Source organism: Amblyomma maculatum, chromosome 6, assembly GCF_055883805.1.
Source record: "Amblyomma maculatum isolate TAMU_Amacu chromosome 6, ASM5588380v1, whole genome shotgun sequence".
NCBI lineage: Eukaryota > Metazoa > Arthropoda > Arachnida > Ixodida > Ixodidae > Amblyomma > Amblyomma maculatum.
This window is the reverse complement of record NC_139349.1, coordinates 161,019,531-161,042,034: the sequence shown is the minus strand read 5'-3', so window position 1 is coordinate 161,042,034 and position 22,504 is coordinate 161,019,531. Positions and strand designations below refer to the sequence as shown.

At 47.2% G+C, this 22,504-nt stretch overlaps 1 protein-coding gene across 1 annotated transcript in view; it reads left to right on the top strand.

Annotated features, from left to right (window-relative positions):
- The window catches only part of mas (trypsin-like serine protease domain-containing protein masquerade), a 45,840-nt gene extending 23,781 nt beyond the window's left edge, over nt 1–22,059 (top strand). Inside the window, exon 9 of the mRNA XM_084607638.1 lies at nt 20,349–22,059. Within this exon, the coding sequence (XP_084463764.1) occupies nt 20,349–20,516 (168 nt within the window). The 3' untranslated portion in view covers nt 20,517–22,059. The remainder of the gene's footprint in view (nt 1–20,348) is intronic.
- Nucleotides 22,060–22,504: the final 445 nt, after the last annotated feature.

The window sequence follows — 22,504 nt, the reverse complement described above, 5'->3', positions numbered from 1 at the left end:
ACTCTTCGTGACAATCCGCGTGGCAGTGTTTTAGTGCTTCGCATGCAAACCAAAGCAGATAAGTGCTTTCAATTAAAAGATCGATGGCTCCATGTTTCACGGGAGCGTCGACGTAGCTCCGAAAGTGTGCGTATCCGTTTCGTTTCTTTCTTTTTTTTTTTGTACGCGTGTTTTTAAAGGAACTAACAAGAAGTTGCATGGCTTAGTTAATGACTTTTCACAGATATTAACCAAAATAAGGGTAACTGACTTTCTTAAAACGTTGTGTAGTAAGGATTTGGAGATCTCAGGAGGCGCCACATTTTGCCCTAAGTAATCATCGGGAAGGATGGAGCTCTCTCGTGTGTAGTGTAGGCATATATGATTTACAAAACTGTGATATTCCGTGTAGCCAAACAGCTTCGCGAGGAATGATTACGTCGTAAACGTTTCAGAAATATTCATGAACATAGGAGTTGAAAAGAAACCGCCGTTCCGCGAGATAGCGTTCAATACCGCAGAGGACAAAAGAAGAAGGGAGGGAGGGGAGGGGGAGGGGGGGGGGGGGAGGTGCTCTGCGCGACCTACGAAGAATTCGCACTCCTGTAAGCGTCAGTGGCTGTCATCGCCATCTGCTGCGCGCTCACAATATGTTTATGGAAGCCACGTGCTGAGCTCTGGCCCACCGGGTGACAGATAGCCGACGAAAGGCCGGCTGAGGACGCGTCAAAATAGGGGTGTCCCACGGAGCCTAGCGCGGCAGTTCCACGCCTGCGGAGCCGATCGAGGTCCGGCGCTGGCCCAAAGCAGAGCGGCGCAAGGGCCTTGTAAACTACACGTGTCGCACTTGCGATTCAAGGCCGCTACTGGGCTGCTCCCGCGTCAGCCGTTACCCTGGCAACGCAGCGACGCGACAGCCATGCATTGCTTTGTTTCTTCTGGCACGTGCTGACTCGGTCGGCCCCTCTCTCGCCCGGCACATGTTCCCGCGTCCTCCGCGCACGGCGCGTCATTTTACGCAAGCAGACCGTTAATGACGACAATTTGCTCGCGCTCTGTGTGACTGTGTTTGTAGGGTGCACTTGAAGCTGGAGGCGTAGCGTGCCCTTCGCGACGCTCGAAACGACGCTTAGGGAAAACTCGATCCTTGCGTCGACCATGTTGCGGCAACGTGATCGCGTTTGCTTGCCGCCGCTTCGTAACACGTGTTTGCATGGGATGACCGCTTAAAGGAGATTACCGCTGAACATTTTGCGCTTATTACTGATTGATTTACTATGTGGCTTTGGACTGTTAACAATCAATCGAAAAATGAAGAAACCGATGTCAGCCAAAAGTCTCAAAAACATTTGCGTGTTGTTTTTTTGCATGAAATTTATAGATAAAACAAAAAAGAAACATACAAATGCCCGTAACCCAAATATGTTACAACTGCTGCTTCAGGGGTGTACACGAATTTTGTTAGGAGCTTCTGGCGCGAATACAGTTGGACAAATCATCTGGCCCAGTACCGAATGCCAGAACCAGAAGGGCAAGAACGGACGTTTAGAGGTTGACCTTGAAGACGTTTGCTGAGGTAACTATTGCTAAGCTGTTTGCGTAAAGTGTGATCAAATGGGTTTTTAACGAGCAGAGAAACGCGAATCTTAACTGCGAATTACCGCTCCGAAGCAGCCCACGTACTATCTATTCCTACGGTCTACAGAGCAGAACCAGTGCGGTTATTCCCTATTAGCAATCGCTACAACCGACAGACAACTTGCCTTATGTTGAGAAAACGTGTGGTCGACAATTTTGATTGAAAATTTCTTGAGCCTGCACAAAAGGGATGAAAACAAGTGGGCAAAGCACGTTTGCCCCCCCCGCCCTCTTCTTTACTTGCTTCCTGCATCTGCGGGCTGGATGCTGTTCCTTAGAACAAGATTTTTCCTGTTCCTCTTCTGAGCCTTCAGAGACTGACGCGATAGCGTCATTCGAATGGATATGATAAGAGGGCAAATATAGCATGATAACTTGTGTGTACAGTGTTGAATAACAAATTATCCGCCAAGAAGAGATGACTTGATGGCACCTGGCAGCGGTACCCAACGCTGTTTGCCTTTCGCCTCTGATCTTGGTCCTCTGCGCTCTCCTTCCAATCACCCAGCTCTTATGCACGCCCTTTCTCTCCCTCAACACACACACACACAGGACAAGGAAGGAAATATGCTTGCTGAAGTAATGTGTGTGCGTGTGCGTGTGCGTGTGCGTGTGCGTGTGCGTGTGCGTGTGCGTGTGCGTGTGCGTGTGTGCGTGTGCGTGTGCGTGTGCGTGTGTGCGCGTGCGCGTGCGCGTGCGCGTGTGCGTGTGCGTGTGCGTGTGCGTGTGCGTGTGCGTGTGTGTGTGTGTGTGTGTGTGTGTGTGTGTGTGTGTGTGTGTGTGTGTGTGTGTGTGCGTGTGCGTGTGCGTGTGCGTGTGCGTGTGCGTGTGCGTGTGCGTGTGCGTGTGCGTGTGTGTGTGTGTGTGTGTGTGTGTGTGTGTGTGTGTGTGTGTGTGTGTGTGTGTGTGTGTGTGTGTGTGTGTGTGTGTGTGTGTGTGTGTGTGTGTGTGTGCGTGCGCGCGCGCGCGCGCGCGCGGCAGGGAGAGGCGAGGACAGGGAATACACAAGAGCGAGTGCCATTGTGCATTGGGCCAGAGTGCATTGCTTACGTTAAGCGCCTGCGGTAGCACATCCACACAGCTTCGTGATTTAAACAAAATCCGTGATTGGTTCCCTGAACCTGACGAGTACTTGTTCTCATTGCCGCGATGATTTCCGCGACATCCCAAGGGCCCGATGCCGTAGAAAACTTGGCTTCTTCGGCGTCTCCAGCGTATGCGGCGTCATTCCTCACCGTACAATCCGAGAAGCCTTAAACAAACAAAGTAAGCACTATCAGGAAAAGGTTCAAATAAAGTCAAAATTGATGAGGAAGTTCCTTTAAGAGACAGATAAGAGTTCCAACAATAATTCGTTTAGTTAGGTAGGGTATACAGGTTAGAAACGACTCTTTGGTTGTGAGCTGAACACGCAACACATAAGATAAAAAACACATTTCTTCAGCAGTGTTAAATGGGGGCCCAGTGAATGCTTTGTGGTCTTCGACTTACTAATGACGTGTCTTGAAGACATGCTGATGCTAACTTTGACTTGCAGTGGGCTGATTCTGATATTGCAATTATGTACAAAGCTACGTTGCTGTCGAAAGCAAATGCTGTCGTGAAAAAGGAAAAAGGAAGGAATGTGCAGAGTAAACTAAGTTGTTTTCTCAATCGGTGACATGATAAGCGGGTGGTAGCGAATGACGTGCAAGCAGCAAGACTGACGACAATGTTGTGAACTCTACCGCGTTCCTCTTTTAAGGCGGGATTTAAGTGTCTCACGAAATTTTTACCACGGCGCACATCTCTGGTATGCGAGGAACAAAATAAAATGGGCTAGCGCCAATGAAACGAAAAATGAGCTCAAACTTGAAAATGTGTCACATGCCTCGGTGAACACGCACCAGGCGTTGCTGAATAATTTATTGCTTATCGGCCGATGGGCCGGGGTCACGGTCAGCGCCTGCGTTTCCGTATACGGTGTTTACAAACAGAAATCAGTGAAGAAGACGCACTAAGTAAGGCAGTTAAAAGAGAAGCGACGGAAAATGAGGGCCACTTGGCACGCTGTTTGACAAGTGACAAAAGCGGAGTCAGCGCTATCTTCTCTAAGAAAGCTGACTTCGCTGCAGAAAAAAAAAGTCAGAAATCAGAAGCTTCGCCCCGGTCTGACTGGTAGAAATACCTACTTTGCAGGTTTCAATGTACTTCAGGTTGCAATGAGGCGACCTCGAACAGTGTTAAAGGCAGTTCGGGTAGCTTTAGCAGACAGAAAAATGATGACACGGCAACGGTGACGAACCGCAGCACAAAAGCAATGACGCTTACATACGCATTACCTGAAAACTAAACTAGGACCAGAACCTTGTACATGCCACGTTGCATGTACGTTTCAAAACTTTGACCTAACCTCGAGTTGAACAGAACTGTTTATCATGGGCCTCTCTCTCGCAGGAGTAATTTCCATTCGATTTCGTTTCTAGTTATCCATACTGAGATATTATCATGCTCCTCAAATAGTGTCAGCCAATAGCGAAGGGAGAAATGATTAATTGCAGACGGCAGGATAACCGGAATAAGATTACGATCTTACTCCAGTTCTACATCGTTTTTGTACCGCTTACTCTCCACTTCCATAGCTTTGCGCGCCCAGTAGTGCGGTTAAAGATAAAGTGGTGCATTCCATACGAAAATAATCCCTTTATGCTGCAGGTCAAGCCTGGCTTCACCAGACTAGGGCGTAGGAGGAGGAAGAGAAAAGGAGGGCGGAAGGCAGGGATGATAACCAGAAATAATTCCGGTTGGCTACTCTGCACTGGGGAAGGGGAATGGGGGGAATAAATGGGGAGGGTAGAAGAGGAGAGGAGGTGACAGTCACAATCTGTCAATGAGGTTCAACATCGTCATCATCAGCCTGACTATACCCATATTTCTCCACTTAACCCGGTTCTGTGCTAGCTGCATCCACTTGACCCCTGCGAACTTCTTAACCTCATCCGCCCACCTAACTTTCTGCCGCCCCCTGCTACGCTTTCCTTCCCTTGGAATCCAGTTTGTTACCCTAAGCGACCATCGGTTATCCTCTCTTCGCACTACATGTCCTGCCCATGCCCATTTCTTCTTCTTAATTTCCAGTAGAATGTCGGTAACCTGAGTTATTTCTCTCACCTACTCTGCACGCTTCCTATGTCTTAATGTTACTCCTACCAATTTTCGTTCCATAGCCCTCTGGGTTGTCCTCAACTTAAGTACAACTCTCTTGGTTAGCCTCCACGTTTCAGCCCCATAGGTGAGTACAGGTAAGATGCAACTGTTATATACTTTCCTCTTTAGCGATACCGGTAACCTGCTAGTCATAATCTGCGAGTGCTTGCCAAATGCGCTCCATCCCAATCTCATTCTTCTTGTTATTTCCTTTTCATGGTCCGGATCTGCGGTTACTACCTGTCCTAAGTAGACATATTCGCTTACTACTTCCAGCACTTCGCTACCTAATGTAAACTGCTGTTCCTTTCCGAGTCAAGATAGTCAAAACAGCTGAGGAGTTCTATGCAGATCTCTACAGTAGCCAAAGTAGTCAGGACCGTAAGGAGATTGGCGGTAGGGAAAAACAGTCAGACGTTCCACCAGTTTCGAAGGACGAGGTCAAGAAAGCATTAGAAACTATGAAAAGGGGGAAATCAGCTATAGAGGATCAGATAACTAGAGATTTGCTGAAGGACGAAGGGGGGGGGGGGGGGGGGGATATTGTGTCAGAAAAGCTGGCCACCCTGTACACGCAGTGCCTGGTGTCATCGACGGTACCGGAACCATGGAATGATGCAAACATTATCCTCATTCATAAGAAAGGGGACTCTAAGGACCTTAAAAATTACAGACCAATTAGCTTACTGTCTGTTGCGTATAAGGTATTTACTCAGGTAATCGCTAATAGAATCAGGACAACCTTAGACTGCAATCAAGCAAAGGATCAAGCAGGTTTTCGGAAACGGTACTTTACTATCGAGCATATCCATACCATCAATCAGGTGATAGAAAAATCCTCGGAATATCACCAGCCCTTATACATAGCATTCATTGATTACGAAAAAGCATTTGACTCAGTTGAAACCTCGGCGGTGATGCAGGCATTGCGAAATCAGGGGGTAGATGAGCCGTACGTGAAAGTGCTGGAAGATATATATAGTGGCTGCACAGCAACCATAGTTCTGCATAAAGAAAGTAACAAAATTCCCATAAAGAAAGGTGTTAGGCAAGGAGACACAATCTCCCCAGTACTATTCACAGCTTGCTTAGAGGAAGTATTCAGAGACTTGGAATCGGAGCAGTTAGGGATAAAGGTAAATGGAGAATACCTCAGCAATCTGCGATTTTCTGACGACATTGTCTTGCTAAGCAACTCGGGCGATGAACTGCAAATAATGATTGGTGACCTATACAGGGAAAGTAGAAAGGTAGGCTTGAAAATCAATATGCAGAAGACTATGGTAACGTTCAACAGCCTCAATGAGGTTACTCTCTTAAAAAGCGAAGAAGTGCCTTGTAGGCGTTGAGCGCAGATGACGTTTGTGGCCATAGGCAACCTGATATGTTTGCTGAGATATGTGGCGCCACCTGGCGGCCGACGGCAGCTAATAATGAGGCGGCGCAGAAGCTGGTGCCGTGTATGTTGCGGCCGCTGTGTTCCTTCTGCGTTCGCGTTTTGTTATCCCTGTGAGTGTGATTTACTCATTTAGTGACTTCAGTGGTCTCGTGTTATGCTTCGACTACTAGGGATGGGAAGAAGAATAAAAGTAAGCGCAGGGCGGAGAGAAAGACTGCCACAATCGCGAAAGAAACCCAAGCGTACCGCTTGCTGGGAGAACCTGGGGAGAATGAAGAAGTGGATAGCGGCTGTGAGAGAGTAATGTAACTGAAATTCGTTTTGTTATGGGACCAATGGCATACAGACGCCAAGGAGCTAAAATAAGATGATTACCCGTTGAGCGGAGGAAACGGTATAAACTTCTGACTCTGGGAGTCGCACGCTGGTCGGGGCACTCTCCTCAGTACGGGCTCCACGCTTTAAAATCTGGCGTGTACTGGTATATGCTGTGCAAGATCGAGTGGCATTGTCATTTTAAAGGACGTAACGTTCAGTAAAGCAACGAAGTCGCGCAGCCGCAGCATCGAATTCCAACCATGTTTCATCGGAGGCGAAATAAAAAAAAAAATGCTCATGGATCTGTGAACCGGATATCACTTCGTTCTATCGTTCTGCGCCAAACATTTCTCGCACCGACTGCTCAAGCTGCTCAAGAGTTTCTTGTCCCAGACGATATACCGTTTCATCATTAGTAGCAACAGTAAAAAATTCTAACTCTAACGACCTCATTTACGGAAGCTTTGCCGTTGAGTGTCAGCATTCCCGCCGGCTTTCCCCAAGCTTGAGGTACGGAGGTACAAAATGCATGCCAGTTGTTGTTAAGAGCTTTATTTTTCCAACGATGTAGGAAGCCCCCTACTTCCCGCCCCCGGCACGCTCAGTTTTCGTCAGATTACTCGGCGCCGCCGTTGGCGGCGCTGAACTCTGCGCTCCACTAGCGCCTCCTGGCCCCTGCAGGTTGCCTATGGTCCTAAGATCTTCCCTTCCGTTAAGGGATGAGCGTTCAGACGATACAATGCAGTACGCAGCGTATGTCTTTCAGTTGCAAAAACGGGGCACTCACAAAGGAGCTGCTCAATCGTTTCGTCAACGCCACATCGCTCACAAGCAGGGCTGTCAGCCATCCCGATCAGGAAGGCGTATTTGTTTGCGAAAGCAACGCCAAGCCATAGGCGGCACAGTAACGTTGTTTCACAACGTGTTGTGTGGTGGGGAATACGGAGGCGCAGTCCTGGGTCCAATGCCTTGAGACGGCTGTTGGAGAACTCTCCGGTGTTCCACGCTGAATGTGTCAGCTCCTCAGGCAAAAAACGAAGCCGGCTCGCTGTGTCGGCTCTCGTTAATGGAATTTGCACTGGAAATCCGTCGTTATGGGCAGAACGGGCAGCGTCGTCCGCGTGGTTATTTCCTGCAATGCCACAGTGTCCTGACAACTACCGGTAGATGATGTCGTGACCTTTGGATATTGCGGCGTGGTACAGCGTGCGGATCTCTGCAGTGAGTTGTTCATTTGAACCGTGGCGTAGTGCCGCTTTCATGGCTTAATTGAAGCGCTGCTTTGAAGTCAGTGACTAGGGCGTAAGTAACATTTTTGGGCCAGGCGACGAAGGTCATGAGCTGTGCACGCGAGACGGAGCGGAAATAGCTGCTGTTTTTAGATGACGCCAAAGTGTATTCCGAGTGAGGGCATAGTTAAACACAAAAGTGCGAAGGCTTGGGGAATCGATGGCTTTCGCTGTGCACAGCAGGTGTTCTTGCTGTTTCTTCTGCTGCCTTCGCTCGTACCGAGTGGTGTTGGTGACCACCGCTGCGTCCGATTTGCTGATGACATTGCCTTGCTAAGCAAATCAGGGGATGAACTGCAAATAATGATTGGTGACCTAGATAGGAAAAGTAGAAATGTAGGCTTGAAAATCAATATGCAGAAGACTAAGGTAATGTTCAACAGCCTCAGAAAGGAACAGCAGTTTACATTAGGTAGCGAAGTACTGGAAGTAGTAGGCGAATATGTCTACCTAGGACAGGTATAGTAACCGCAGATCAGGACCATGAAAAGGAAATAACAAGAAAAATAAGATTGGGATGGAGCGCATTTGGAAAGCACTCACAGATTATGACTAGCAGCTTACCGGTATCGCTAAAGAGTAAAGTATATAACAGTTGCATCTTACCTGTACTCACCTATGGGGCTGAAACGCGGAGGCTAACCAAAAGAGTTCTACTTAAGTTGAGGACAACTCAGAGGGCTATGGAACGAAAAATGGTAGGGATAACATTAAGAGAGAGGAAGCGTGCAGAGTGGGTCAGATAAATAACTCAGGTTACCGACATTCTAGTGGAAATTAAGAAGAAGAAATGGGCATGAGCAGGACATGTAGTGCGAAGAGAGGATAGCCGATGGTCGCTTAGGGTAACAAAGTGGATTCCAAGGAAAGGAAAGCGTCGCAGGGGACGGCAGAAAGTTAGGTGGGCGGATGGGGTTAAGAAGTTCGCAGGGATCAAGTGGATGCAGCTAGCACAGAACCGGGTGAAGGGGAGAAATATGGGAGAGACCTTCGCCCTGCAGTGGGTATAGTCAGGCTGATGATGATGATGACCCGGAATAGGGTGTCTGTGGTGGCTACCCTATAGCAAGCATTGCAAGCTAATGCAAAAATTGTGATGGCGCGTTAGGTGGGTAACGGCAAAAGAGATGAAGGTGAAAGTGTAAAGTGGAAAGCGGACGAAGAGGGTAAGAGGGTAGACGATGGCGGTGGATGGTGAAAAATCGCAAGCGTGTCCCTGCCATGCAGCAGTTGGCATGTCACATTGATTGCAGACATGGAGTTTAGCACGAATCCGAGCATCCAGCTCACAAATCGGCAGCTGTCAGATGAGAAAGTGACATCGGAACCGAAAGCGGGACTCTTAACTCCCGAAACATACGTGCAACCCCTTGGCCATGCTGGGGCATTCGGACGGCTTGGTTACAGTGCAACTTTATATCTACGGCGATTGCTCTTTCACACCTTGTGGGAGCTTATGCCTTTATACGCTATCCATGTTTGAGATGACGTGTTTATATATAGGTAAAAAAATTAAGATAGTATCCCGAACCATACGTGCAACCCCTTGGCCACGCTGGGGCATTCGGACGGCTTGGTTACAGTGCAACTTTATATCTACGGCGGTTGCTCTTTCACACCTTGTGGAAGCTTATGTCTTTATACGCTATCCATGTTTGAGATGACGTGTTTATATATAGGTAAAAAAATTAAGATATTAGTAATTTGGCGAGCAGTAATAATGCATGAACGGGAACGCAAATCGGAAAGGGATGCTGTATCATACATTCAAAGGCGCAGTTTAAAGGGCCCTTGTAAACCTGTTCTTTACTAAAATTATAAAACACGTGCAACCAGTAGGTATCCCATCAATCCTCTCCACAACGATAAAAGATGTTTTAGAACGAATATATGGGCGATCGAACATGATGCTCCTTCTCGCCCCCCTCAACTCAACCCATGTTGGCGTGCAAGAAAAGTGAAGCATACAAATTGCTAAGGCGCTCCATCATGCCCCGTCCAGCCGGCGTAACTTAGGAGCGTCCAGTGAGGTGGCGCACCCTGGTAGCCCCAGTGGGAGGTTTACGCATCGGGGTGTGTCGCCCTAATCAGTTGCGGTTGGTCACCAGGAACACTTTTTAAAAGTTATTTGTAAACTATCGGCAGAGTTCAGCTCTTCGACATCCCTACTGGCTTGAGTGGGGTGGATGGAAGATGGATGGAATATAGGAGCGTCTCCTTTGGAACGGGGTGGTAGCAGTAGCTATCATGCTCATTTTTTTTCCTATATCTTAATTATTGTTTTGGTTAACTATACCATCATTCTATTTATTGAATTTTTGTTTCCACATTATTAACATTATCTCACTTTTCTGCTTTTAAGCCACGAATCTTCCAGTCGTTTTTTGCTAGCTTCCACCGCCAGTTTATTCACCCGGCCACTGGTATCTCTAAACCCCAGAGCTTTAGGAAGAGTGACTGCGCCTGCATCGACTTCCAGATGGATACCATTACATTCGAGTATAACATGGTCAATTGCTTCACTGGAGTTACCATATACAGCACATGCGTCATCTCCATTGTTACATTTCTTTTTGTAGCTGCGTGTTCTAAGGCACCCTGATCTAGCTTCAAAAAGTAGGGCACTGCCTCTTGAATTATCAAAGAAAGCTTCCTTCCTGATCTGCCTTTCCACTTTCGGTATAATTCCACACTGTTTCCGCGCCGTTGGCGCCAGCGCCACCTGTAGGCAGCTATAAGGGTCCCTATCATAACTAGCATTAGCCAACCTGGAGCGCAAGATTCTTCTCGGCCTCCCACAACCTGTCATGGTCTTGAACGTAGACTTTTCGGGCAGTCTGTTGAATATCGGCGTTAGGATCCTGAGGGACCCTTTAACACTATCACGTCCTACGCTGAAAGGCGAAGCTTATGTGTCCCCGGGATAGGTGCTCGGGTGGCCATCACGCTGCAAGTGGCGAAGGCTAACTACCATAGGGCATAGGCCATAGGGCACAAGGTTCTGCTTGGCATCGGCCAACCTTCCGTGGTCAGACAGAACATTGACGTCTCGAACACTCTAGCGAGCGGTAGCATAGGTTTTAGAGCAGTGCTTTAGGGAAGTACTATTATCGGTTTACATTAAACATTTGTCGCACCTGTTTATATGGTTCATATAAAAGAACGAACAGGGCACACTACAACACGAAACAACGCAGTACGCCAACGTACAACATAGCGCACACCCGACACAACATTCGCCAAGAAACGTCCATGCAGATGAGCATGAGAGGGAGCAAGTTGGCAGCGAACAGACAAGAGGCGCACGCACGGGAAGCTACGCCACTCTGACGCAATCAGTATTACTTTACCTCGATGCTAAACTACTCCTCATTGCCTTTCTGCGCACCCTTTCCTGCCTTACCCTGTAAAAAGACTGTGCTGAAGGCAGAGATACGGGCGCCTAATGACTGAAGAGTAAAAACGTGTCGTATGCGTGCCTCTTTTTAGTAACAGTCATCTGTCTCTGTCGTGATAGCGTTTTGGCCAACGTTCAGCGATTAGATTTGCTGCACTTCACGCAGACTTCTGCTACTGCTGCAGGCGCCTGCTGGCGAGTCATTATGCTAAGACGATCATGGAAGCTGATAAACAAGACATGCAATTAAATCTCAAAGACAATTGGCGGAGCTTACTCCGTTATAAGAGTGTATCTTGCACGAGACTCGGCGTGACAAATGTGGTACGTTCGTCGCAGAAAATCAACAGCTGCAGTGTCTCTGCAGAGACCCAAGCCGCGAGAGATTCCTCAGAACTGGAAAAACTGACAAAGATAGAGTCGAAGGCAGCAAAGCAAGGCTGCAAGCTAACATCACATTGTAGATATTTTATTGTAAAACGGTAGTGAGTGTTCATTGTCGAGTTGTATATCTATAACGGATTGAGTAGGAAGACGAGGAGACGTCGATGAGTAAGGGAAGGCATCTGGTTTATTGGCGCACAACGATATGAAAGATTACATGGTGCATTTAATTCAGATATGAGACATAACGGAAGCTGAAACACAGGCTGCAGAGCAGCAATGCGAGTGCGACATCTTCGGGGGCAGAATTCATTGGCTTCATCATGCCTTAGTGAGTTTTTGCCCCCCGTCCTCTGAAAGCCATCCTCTCCCCACCTCCCGACATTCGACAGCGTTGAAAGGCTCTCTTATGAAGAAAAAAAAAATCCAGTTCTGGCGTGTTGAATGAAATTACATGATTGCACTTAGCTTCAATTAAGAGCTTAATTGCCGAAGGCTTTCCTCCTCCTTTTCTTCTACGTTGTCGGTAACATCAACACCTCAGGACTCCTCTTCGAGATTCCAGACAAAACTGACTCGTGGCCCAAGAGGACTTTTTATAGGGACGAGGTCTAACTTGCCGAACGGGAAAATTATGCCGACGTGAGAATCTATTGCGAAGTCCTTACTGGGGAAATTATGTCGACGTCAGAACGTATTGCGACGTCTGGCGAACACATCTCGCGCAATCCCGCGGAGTCTTACGAACACGTCTCACGAATAAATCTCGCGGAATCTCACGGACGCGAGATTTACACCATGAATCTAGACAGGCTTTCGCCTTAAAATCCCAAGCACACCTTTTGCAATCGGTGGTTGGTAGGTCCTCCAGTTCTGTGACGTTACCTATAACGTAACGAGTCGACATGGTTAATTGCCAGAGGCTGCCAACTCTGCCACCTACTTTGAGAGGGATGGGCATGAAACCCTTCGCGACCATCTCATTATGTGTCAGACATGCTGCTCATATAGGCCACACAAGCAAGTTCGTACAAGCCTCAGTTAACGCAGGGATTTATATCTATTTCGGGTTGTCTTTAGAAATGTGGTGGTAGCCTACGTCAGTACGCTGAGTGTGTGTGAGATAATGGGGGTGTATTAGACTATTGGCGATTAAACGAGCAGAAAAGTGAATGTACAGTCACGAGCAATATGAGATGGAACAAAGTTTGAGCATTCAATTAGTGGTTACTCTGGAATTGTTTATGTGACACACAGTCTTTTCAGGTTTTCTAGCTAGTTTTTCTCTTGATGCATGATATCCAAAAGCCATCATCATATTTAATAGAGAAACACAAAGAATATTCGCAATTATGTGCAAAAAGCTGGTTCTCTCATATATATCATGACAGTACGCGAAAATCAGAGTCCCCAACGGGAACCGGCATTAGGCTGCCGATCGTACTGCCGTATGGTACCCTTAAAGGCGGAGAATAAATGTCCCCGAAACTTTTGGAACTGAGCTGTCAGTTAAAGGAGTCTGTTGGGACCAAGCAACCAGCTTTGCATGAATATGAACAGGACGGGCAAATCGCAGAGCGCCGTTTGCTGGCCACAAGTAGAGCGCTGCTGAAGGCTAACAAGGCCAGCAGATAAGATGACATCTATAATTGTTGAAGAAGATGGCGATACAATGGAACTTCCGCCGGCTACAGGCGGCCAGGAAGGGAGGTAGCAACGTTTCCCAACTAGTTTCATCGGTCCGATCTTGAAATTAACCGAAAACAACCGCCAGACCGTAATGGAGTTGGCGGCAAGCTAACTCCAACCCCGCGGTCTTAATAATAAACTGAAGGCGCGCCAGAAGACGCAGATTAAGACGTGCTTTTGGTGTCCCTAGATCAGAGCATATCACATCCCTCCAACCTCTACGAACCAGATATTCCCGTAGGTTCATTTAGAAGATTGGCGACTTCAAGTTTATAAGCCCTCTCGATAACACTTTTGTGTCCCGCAACTTCGCAGCCCCTGAATAGTCCATGGCAGACCTTGGGACACGAAGCCTTCTTCCTGATTTCTGCTCCGGGAACAGAAATGTTCTTCGTTTGCTTTGTCAACAAACAACACGTGACGTGAAGCGTGCATATGGAATTGCGCATATTTTCGTGCAAGTCTCCTATCCTCATGGCGCCTGCAGCGCGTCGGCGATGCCTCCCGGCGACGTCTGGTCGCGTGTCGGCAGCACGGTCGCGACTCCTTGGCGGCTGCGTCCAGGCACATGACAGCGCACGCGATCGCTCGCCGCGGCCCCGAGGTCGACGCCACCGAGGGCCGCCACGGAGGGAGCCCCCCTCCCCGTATCGTGAGGACCGCGATCTTATCTGGGCGCGTCTCCGCTGTTCCGAGTAGGCGCCCAAGACTGCGTGCGCAGTGCTGCGAGGTCCCACGGACCCGCCGCGAAGGCGAGGCTCGGGCCGCGATCCGCTGGCTCACGCGTCAACAGATAGCGTTTGTCGAACGGCAAAGACAAGTAAAGTTTACATGTTGTCGCCGCGTTGAAGCGATATGAGGAGACGTGGACGCGTTTACTACGAGTTAAGAAGTTTACCCGAGCTCTCTCTTACCCTATACCCCCTACTTTATTTTGTTGTTAGCCGACAAAACCGGCTGTTGCCGTCCCTGCCATCGCTATGCGCTCCTTTGGGGCGCATTTTCTGCCACGTGACTGACGGGTTGGCTTTGATCTAATCAAATTGCCTGCCGCTCCACTAAGAGAGCCGAACCTGAAATTGGTCTTTCAACTATGATACTGCGTTTGTGCGAAGCGCCGTGACCCCAGACATGTCAGCTGCACTGTTTGATTTGGTAATGTATGGCTGTCACTGGGATGTATATTTTCCCGAAAGAAGAAAGTGAAGAGGTACAGTGCTGGCTGTCACTGGGATGTATATTTTCTTGAAATAAGAAAGAGGAGATTAACTTCGAAGCGACATCCTTCGTACACAAACACTCGGTAAATGGAAAAGCACCCTTCGCATCTGCGGCGTTTGGAATCCCACAAGCAAAGGGAAATCTCGTCCTCGCCCCTCTAGAATTTAGGTAGCCCATGGGTGCTTCCAGGAGCCCAATTCTTTGCCTTAGCTAAAAGAGAATCCCTTGAGCTTTGTGTTTTTGACAAAGTCTTCAGACGCTTCTGAGATAGCGCAACTACCATCTGCTCGGCGGTGGACGCTGGTAGAAGAAATGATTAGGAACTGTATTACAGCAAAACTGTAAATAGACAAAACCAGAAGGTACTTTTTTTTTAGTCGTAGAGAGTAGAAGCAAGCATGAAATGTTTTTTGGTACCGACATAGCATTATCCGCGGTGGGTTATAGAAGGCGCTAGCTGCTGTTCTTAAATGTGTGTAACGCCATTGATGCCAATAGCAGCACATCACAGCCCACCGCACTACATTACATCCCACCACACCACACAATAAATATCCCATGGCACGAAGCTGTTCAATATTGATATAATTTTAATCGTTATTAATACCAGTGTCTGTCGCAGTCGGCTGGATTCTGCATCGCCAGCTTTTTTCCGCCTTCTTTTTACTGTTGGATCGTAGGAATCGTTGCTATCATTGCTGCCATAATTCGCCAACCAGCTAAACCACATTTGACGCCGCCCTTATTCAAGTTCAAAATGAACCAGAGGCACACCTGCTCCGGGTGTCTTATGCTGAGTCCTAAGTAAAACCGAACCTATTTTGAGTCCATGCGTTACACTGTCATAACACCCGTAGTGCTGCTTAGGCACTGCAACATGGAGCGAGCGCCTACTGCCAGAAAATCCTACTTTAATCGTCGCTTGTAAAACTGGCAAGCGTACTTCTGCAGCATTCGCGACTTTAGCTTTCCTTTTGTTTTGCTATAAATACTGAAAAGTAAAAAGCTATCATCTTCCCTGACGATCAGTAGGAAGCGGATTGAAAGAGCTTTGAAAATTCAGTAAAAATAGTGCAATAACGTGGTTGAACAAAACCGCTTTTCTGGAATCGATAAGCGCTTCAAGGCAGCGACAGGTAAAAAGGTGGTATGTTTGACTGGATCTAGTCTGTAGGGTTTAACGTCCCAAAGCGACTCAGGCTATGAGATACACCGTGCGCAGTGGAGTACTCCGGAAATTTCGACCACCATGGGTTCTTTAACGCGTACTGACATCGCACAACTCACAGATACCATTTCGTTTCGCATCCATCGAAATGCAGCCGCCACCGGCCGGTTGCACCTGTACAGTAGCGACAGGTATGGGGTTGACCAACACAAACAAGTTGTATGTTCTGGGACAGGGCACGGGAGGTATTCAGGGGTTATATTCGACTGATGTAAGTTGTTATCGCTCATGTAAAGGTAAATATGCTGAAAGAATTGCTTTATTCTGACTCCCTTTGTGACGGGCCGGTTTTCAGGACGTGTAGGCCAGTGTGTGAACTGTTTACATGTTCGCAGTGGAACGTGCAGCTCAGATGCCGTAAGGTAATGAAGGTAATACATTGAAAATAAAAGCTGAGGAGGGAGGAGAGAAAACTTACTGGTTAGCAGCCTGGTAAAGGGCTTGCATAAAAACACTGTGCCAGGATACAGCTGCTTTTGGACGGGCACGCCCATCGCTGTCCACTGGCCATCAAGCAGGTACGGTACCGGAATAGCCCTGGCACCGGAATAACCCATTCCCAAGGGCAACGATAGACCAGATATGGGGGTGAGATAAGAGGTTGAAAGCCTCGTTTGGACACGCGCACTCCACTGTCTGGCCGTCGTAAAACGCGCACATCTCTTAGACCGTCGTACTCATCGCACCACCAGGGTCTGCGCCGTCGTCTCCGCGGAGGATGCAGCTTAGCAGGAATGGCCTCAATGGTTTTGCGCGCCGCAACTGGGGTTCTACATACGTCATCCTTGAAGGACCTGATAATTTCTACGACACGCTGTTTGCACAGTAAAATCGTGTCATTGTCAGTTGCGTATACATATATCAATGAGCCCTGTTGAAGGTGGGAGTGGGGTAGAGTTGCGGATCGTTGAGGTTTGTCGCGTTGAAGTTGCAGAGTGCTTTAACGAGACATTCCTATTAATGCGATGCGAACGGCCACTTTTCACGAGGCGTGTAACCCCCAGCGCCCTGACCTCAGTTGAGAGTAAAATCTGACGTCAGTATGATTACCCGCTCTGGGGAAAATAAAAATCTAAGCAAGGACTGCGCGCTTGTGGACAAGTCAGTAGCATTCACGCTACATTCTAATCAACGCGTCTCCGTGACATAGCTGCCCGCCTACGAACGTGTGTTGACCACATTATCTTCTTGTTCGACGCTTCCTAACAAGCTGCGTTGTCTCGCTAGAAACTAGACGGTATGACGACACCTTCGCACCTTGGTAGCAGACGTTTATCAGGTCTCTTACCAGCTCTTATCACCGTGGACCTCCACACGCGTTTCTTACGCTCTTGCAGGGTACTTTGACCAGTGAAAGTCGTTGCTCACATCCTGTTAAGGGAGAGAAAACGGCGAAGGTCATTCTTCAGCCACAGAGAGCAGACGTTCACGATTTGTACATTGATCATAGCACCGCGTTTCGTTAGGCATAACTTTACTTGGATTGCACAACGCTTAGCTGCGGCGCACAGTCACGGTATGAAGGACGTGTACTGTAATAATTCCCCATCAGTATCTGAGCAGTTTTGAATGGATCCGTTCTTTCTTTCTTCCTTTCTTTCTTTCTTTCTTTCTTTCTTTCTTTCTTTCTTTCTTTCTTTCTTTCTTTCTTTCTTTCTTTCTTTCTTTCTTTCTTTCTAGAAGCGCAAATTAACCCTTTTTTCTGCCGTACTGTTGCGGTTTTTCACTCGGTCCTTCGTAGACACGCGAACTATATCCCGCTTATCGAAATGTATCAGCCAAGCCTAGAGCGCGCCATTAAGAACATATCTTTTCTCTCAACTCATTTGGTCCATATGCTCAAAGCAGAAGGGTTCCCAACCACTTGCGAAATGAATGGTATCGCTTTGAGAAAGAGAAAGTTTTTATCGTCGGATTTATTTACAAATATAACAGAGAGCTGGAGATAGAATTCAGAACGATAGTACGAGAAAGTTTTGGTTCATAGCTGGGCCCCTGCGCCCATTTAAGGCTGATCCATGTCTTTGTCAGGCAGAAATTTCAAGACGCATTGTCTGTCCCAAAAGTGGAAGCGACGCTTGCCCCTCTGACTATGGCACTGGTGGTCTTTGCATATCTGCGACACTTGGCATAGTGACCAAGGGTGGGTTCAAGTGTTTTCTACTTGAAACAAAAAAAAAATGGGTTCGTTGGAAAGAACATGGCCTTCAAAGCTTTTATGGCTGAAACAATTTCAGGAAATGAATTCTACAAAACGGTCGCACTTCCCACGATTCTATAATGGCCCCACAATCTCACAGCGCAGACAAGCGTATTTTAAAGGCCACAAAAATAAAACACATAATGATGCTGTATTGAGTATAATTTCTCCTTGCACTTTATCCTCCTGTGCTCAGCAGGGCAGTTGTCGGCTGTCAGCTGTAATAAATCGAATAGCGAATTAGCAAGCTGCTGGGTCAGGTGTCCTCGTAAAATTAATTTATAGCGTACACAAATACTAAAATGAAGAATAATTTGTATTTTTGATATCGTTATTACTCTGTGTTTGAAAAAGGCGTCAGATTAAAGGATTACATGCTCGTTTATTACATTTTCTTCTACAACAGTTTCCCTAACACACTGTCTTCTCTTATACTAATCCACGTTTTTTTTTTTTCCTCAATGTGTAGCCCTTGAGCACTCAATGCACCCCCTTAATATACAGAATGCTGCAGCTGGATGATTCTATCTCACGACACGAGAAGCGCGTACATTTACAGGCATATACCTTCAAACATTAATAAACCCTGCAGGAGTAAATGTAAGCGCGGAGCCTGACTGCCCAGTCAGTGAACATCATTAAGGGCCTCTTTAAAGTGAATACTATATCTCGGCAGCTGTCTCGTTAGAGCTGCGTGGGCGATGATAGGGGGCACTTCCGGGTTATGCAGTGCACTCCGCGGCTTGCTACATCTGCCCGCCCTTCTGCCGCCTTATCGCGGGTAAGAAAGCAGACAGCGAAAAGCCCTGCAGGATGTTTGAACACAGTTTCACTCAGTTATTGCTGTGGCCCTGCACTGCGCTCACAGCGAGCTTTTCTGTGAGCCGGGGGAAAAAGAGTGCACGGCGAAAAACTTGCCCTTAAGAGTTGCTGGCTGGTAAACACATGGTATAGGGGTTGTGCTTCGTAGGACGTCCAAAACGATCTGTTCTCTGAGACGTTCAGGAAACTGATCGAGATTTTAAAACTGTGGCATGTGAAGTAAGCTTTGGAAACAGGACGCGCAGGGTTTGAAAAAAAAAAAAAAAAAAAGTACAGGTGCTGTCACTGGACGTTTTCGTTGTTTTTGAAGCGCCTTATAAGCAATGGTCATTTTTGTGGGTCATCCATAAGTTAGGCGCTTACTGGCTGACCACTGCGTATTTTGCCTAGGCAAAGCCCGTTTTCGATAAAACTCGGGTCGGTCTTCACAGCCAAGCTGCGGACGCACTTATACGTCATCAGAATAATTCATTTATAAACAGAGAAAAATCCTAAATATACCCCGTCGTCGCATGTAGGTGTAATTGTGAAATACATTCTAGGATTTTCATAGCACATCCCAGGAAAACTGAGAAAAGGTGCCATCCGCACTCTTTGAATGAATCTCGGTCACATCCTTTCGCCGCTGTACGTCCGTCCATCTTTCTTTTTCTTTTTTTCGGGGGGGGGGGGGGGGGGGGGGTGGGGGTGACCAAGGACTTATTTCGCTATACGAACCCGGCCCGTCGTGAGATATGGGGCGCAATTCGCACTATCCGAGTTAATTTCGTTAAGGTTTCGCTGAAATAGTGCAGTGAGCCACAGCAAGGGCTATGAGAGTGGTTTACTTAGTTCACCTAATTCCTCACTTCTTCCCTCCTTAATTTCTTCACATTACTACGCAGCCCTAAAAACGCATTGAAAACAGGTCGAAAGCTCCGGAAGACATTTTTGATGAATTGCTCGGTATTATGCGTTAACTAATCATTTAGTGAGCTTAGTGCTAGGGGCCTTATAACTAAAGTATTTTAAACAGTGCAGATTTAATGGAGGTCCCAACCCAAGCGCCTTAGCCAGCGTGTCACCGGGGCTTTCGCTCTTTATAACCTGGTTTATTAGTCCTGACCATCCGCCGTTTTTTTTTTTTTTTTTTTTTCTGCCGCTTCGCACATCCCCAGTCCTGGTGCTGAACAAATGCATTCTTCTAATAACTGCCACCAGGATGCCGTGATGTATTAAAACGAATGGAAGGTCTTATCATGCCGAAGATGGAGTCGAGATTTCAAAGCATACAAGAAAGGAATATAAGGTTTTGAAGCAACGCTGTCAATAATCAATCGAAAGCCATGCAGCTATATTTGGTGCAGTGAAGTTTGTCGGCACGTGATTTAACGATCGGGAAGGTTTACTAACCATGTTTACTAACCACAGGTCCTTCATTACTAAATCATGGTGAACTCAACTTGCAGTAGAGGACAGTGTTAAGCGTCGGAAACCCCCGGTGCAAGCGTTCATCAGACGCTCGTGCCGGCGCAAAAGCCAGTCTATCATTTCACTGGCTGATTAATCAATCTATAAATCTGGAATGGTGAATATGCATTGTTTTCCTTGTGCCGCAGGGTGACGGCGGTGGGCCCATGGTGTGCGTGGTGGATAGCTTCTATGAGCTGACCGGCCTCGTGTCCTGGGGATTCGGCTGTGGCCGGGCCGACGTTCCCGGCGTCTACGTCAAGGTGTCCGCCTTCATCGGCTGGATCAACCAGATCATCAGCGTCAACAACCTCTAGAGCACCGTCCCATTTGACCTAAGCCAGCAGCGTCTTCCGTGTTCTTCCGCCACGTGTTCATAATCACCGACACGGGGCGGCAGAATGCTGCGGTACTTAGTTTCTCTGCTGCCCGCGACACAACCTCGGTACATATTTGGCTCCGATTCCCAAATGTATCGCTCTGCCTGTGTACCGCTACACTACAGAGCTAGGACGAAGTTTCAGTCTCGCGCATGTGACAGACGTATCGATTCTTTTGTTTCTTTCTCAATACCCAACGTGTATCCGAGGTTCTGTGTTGGCGGCAGGGCTGGAGCTTCAACAACGAAGTACAAAGATGGCATTCCTCCCACCCTGCTCATTTCTGTTGACGATACATGTACGAGACTGATCGAAGAATGCGATGGTTCCTCTGCATGGCACGTGTCATTCGTAGACTGATCTTGAGGTCCAGGCCACCACGTCCTTGTGAGCGGTTTGAAACTTGCGCAAGCCTACCCTGTATGACTCAGTTCTCCACGGAAGCTCTGCAATTTGAGAGTCTGTTACCTTCTTAGTATGGGAAGAAAGGAAATTCCTGGTCACTCCTCTGTCCTGAAAAGCATTGGCGCTTAAAGCTCGCCCTAGTCCTGTGCCAATGGAAGTGCCGTCTATGCCAAAAATAACAAGTCTTCCGAGTCGTGTAATGGGGTACTTTTACCAGCGCTCGGTTTCTAAACAAGATTCGAGTAGAAAGAGCCTATAGGGAAGCCGTGAGCTTTCCACTACAGAAGTCACAAGCACATCATGTAGCTTTAGACAGAAACGCTATAATTTCTGCTGTTCTGTCCGAACCTTAGCGGCCCAAGAAACGAAGATGAACCTTGTGCCCAAGATCTCGAAAGATTATGTATGCGTCTCAGTATAGTTGCTGGCGCAGCACCCAGTAATATTCAATTTTACACGGTTTATTAGTTTTCTTTTCCTGCGTTATATCCTCAGTGGTGTTATCCGTTGATGAGAGTGATAACTGCATTGCTGACTCATACAGTACACGTAAGTAAAGGGCCAATCGACATGACTCGTACACTACGGAACACATCGTAACAGCTGGAACTGAAGAAGCCAATTCACACATTCAAGTACTTTTTTTTTTTAATTTCATTCTTGTCATACTCTGATATCGTTTTTTATTGTCTAGGTATTGTTTACGGTTGCGCCAGTTGGTATTCACTGACGGAAATCCCAACCGCGCAAAGAAAGGCATGAAAAAGAGAGAGAGAGCAGTGCTTGAGATGCTTGTCTTGCCTATCGCGCTTCTTTAGTTCCATGAAATTTTGATATGAAATTTTGTGTCTATCATCGTGTCTTCATCATGTTCCTCGTTCATTATTTTTATTTATGTGGGGCACTAGTACGAAACATCTTTCTTTCAGTAGTGTTCAGATAGAGCGAAATCCTACGTAAGTTGGTTTGCTCGGTATACCCTTCCAACAAGCATTTCGGTGGATTGTTAGAGCACAACCTTTTATGACGTATTGTCGCACGTGTCGCATTCTAAGCAAAAAAAAAAAAAAGACAAGCAGTGGACAATGAATATTGTATATGATGGAGTGGTTGAGCACAAAACGTGTTTTTTTTTTTTTTTCCTTGAAGCAGTACAGCATGTGCCACGTGTTAAGCAAAAGATCAGCAGTGGATAGTGATTCTTGTCTCGACAACTTGTTGACGACTCGAACACAGTGCCTGCGCATTGTATGGGCAAGAAAAAGTGTGAATAAAATGCTCCTCTCTTGTATTCGTGTTTTTATGGATTCAAATTCGGTCATACTCGCTGCACACGCGGGTAGCCTCACAGGGAAGAAAAAAAAAAGGAAAAACCTATTTATTTACTTATTTATTTATTTAATAAATGAGGTTACCTGCATTGATTTAAGGGGGTTATTACATCAAAAGCACAGATAAAATTCCACGCCTCAACACAGAACATAACAATAAGGCAATAACAGCTCTATAACATGGCGCAT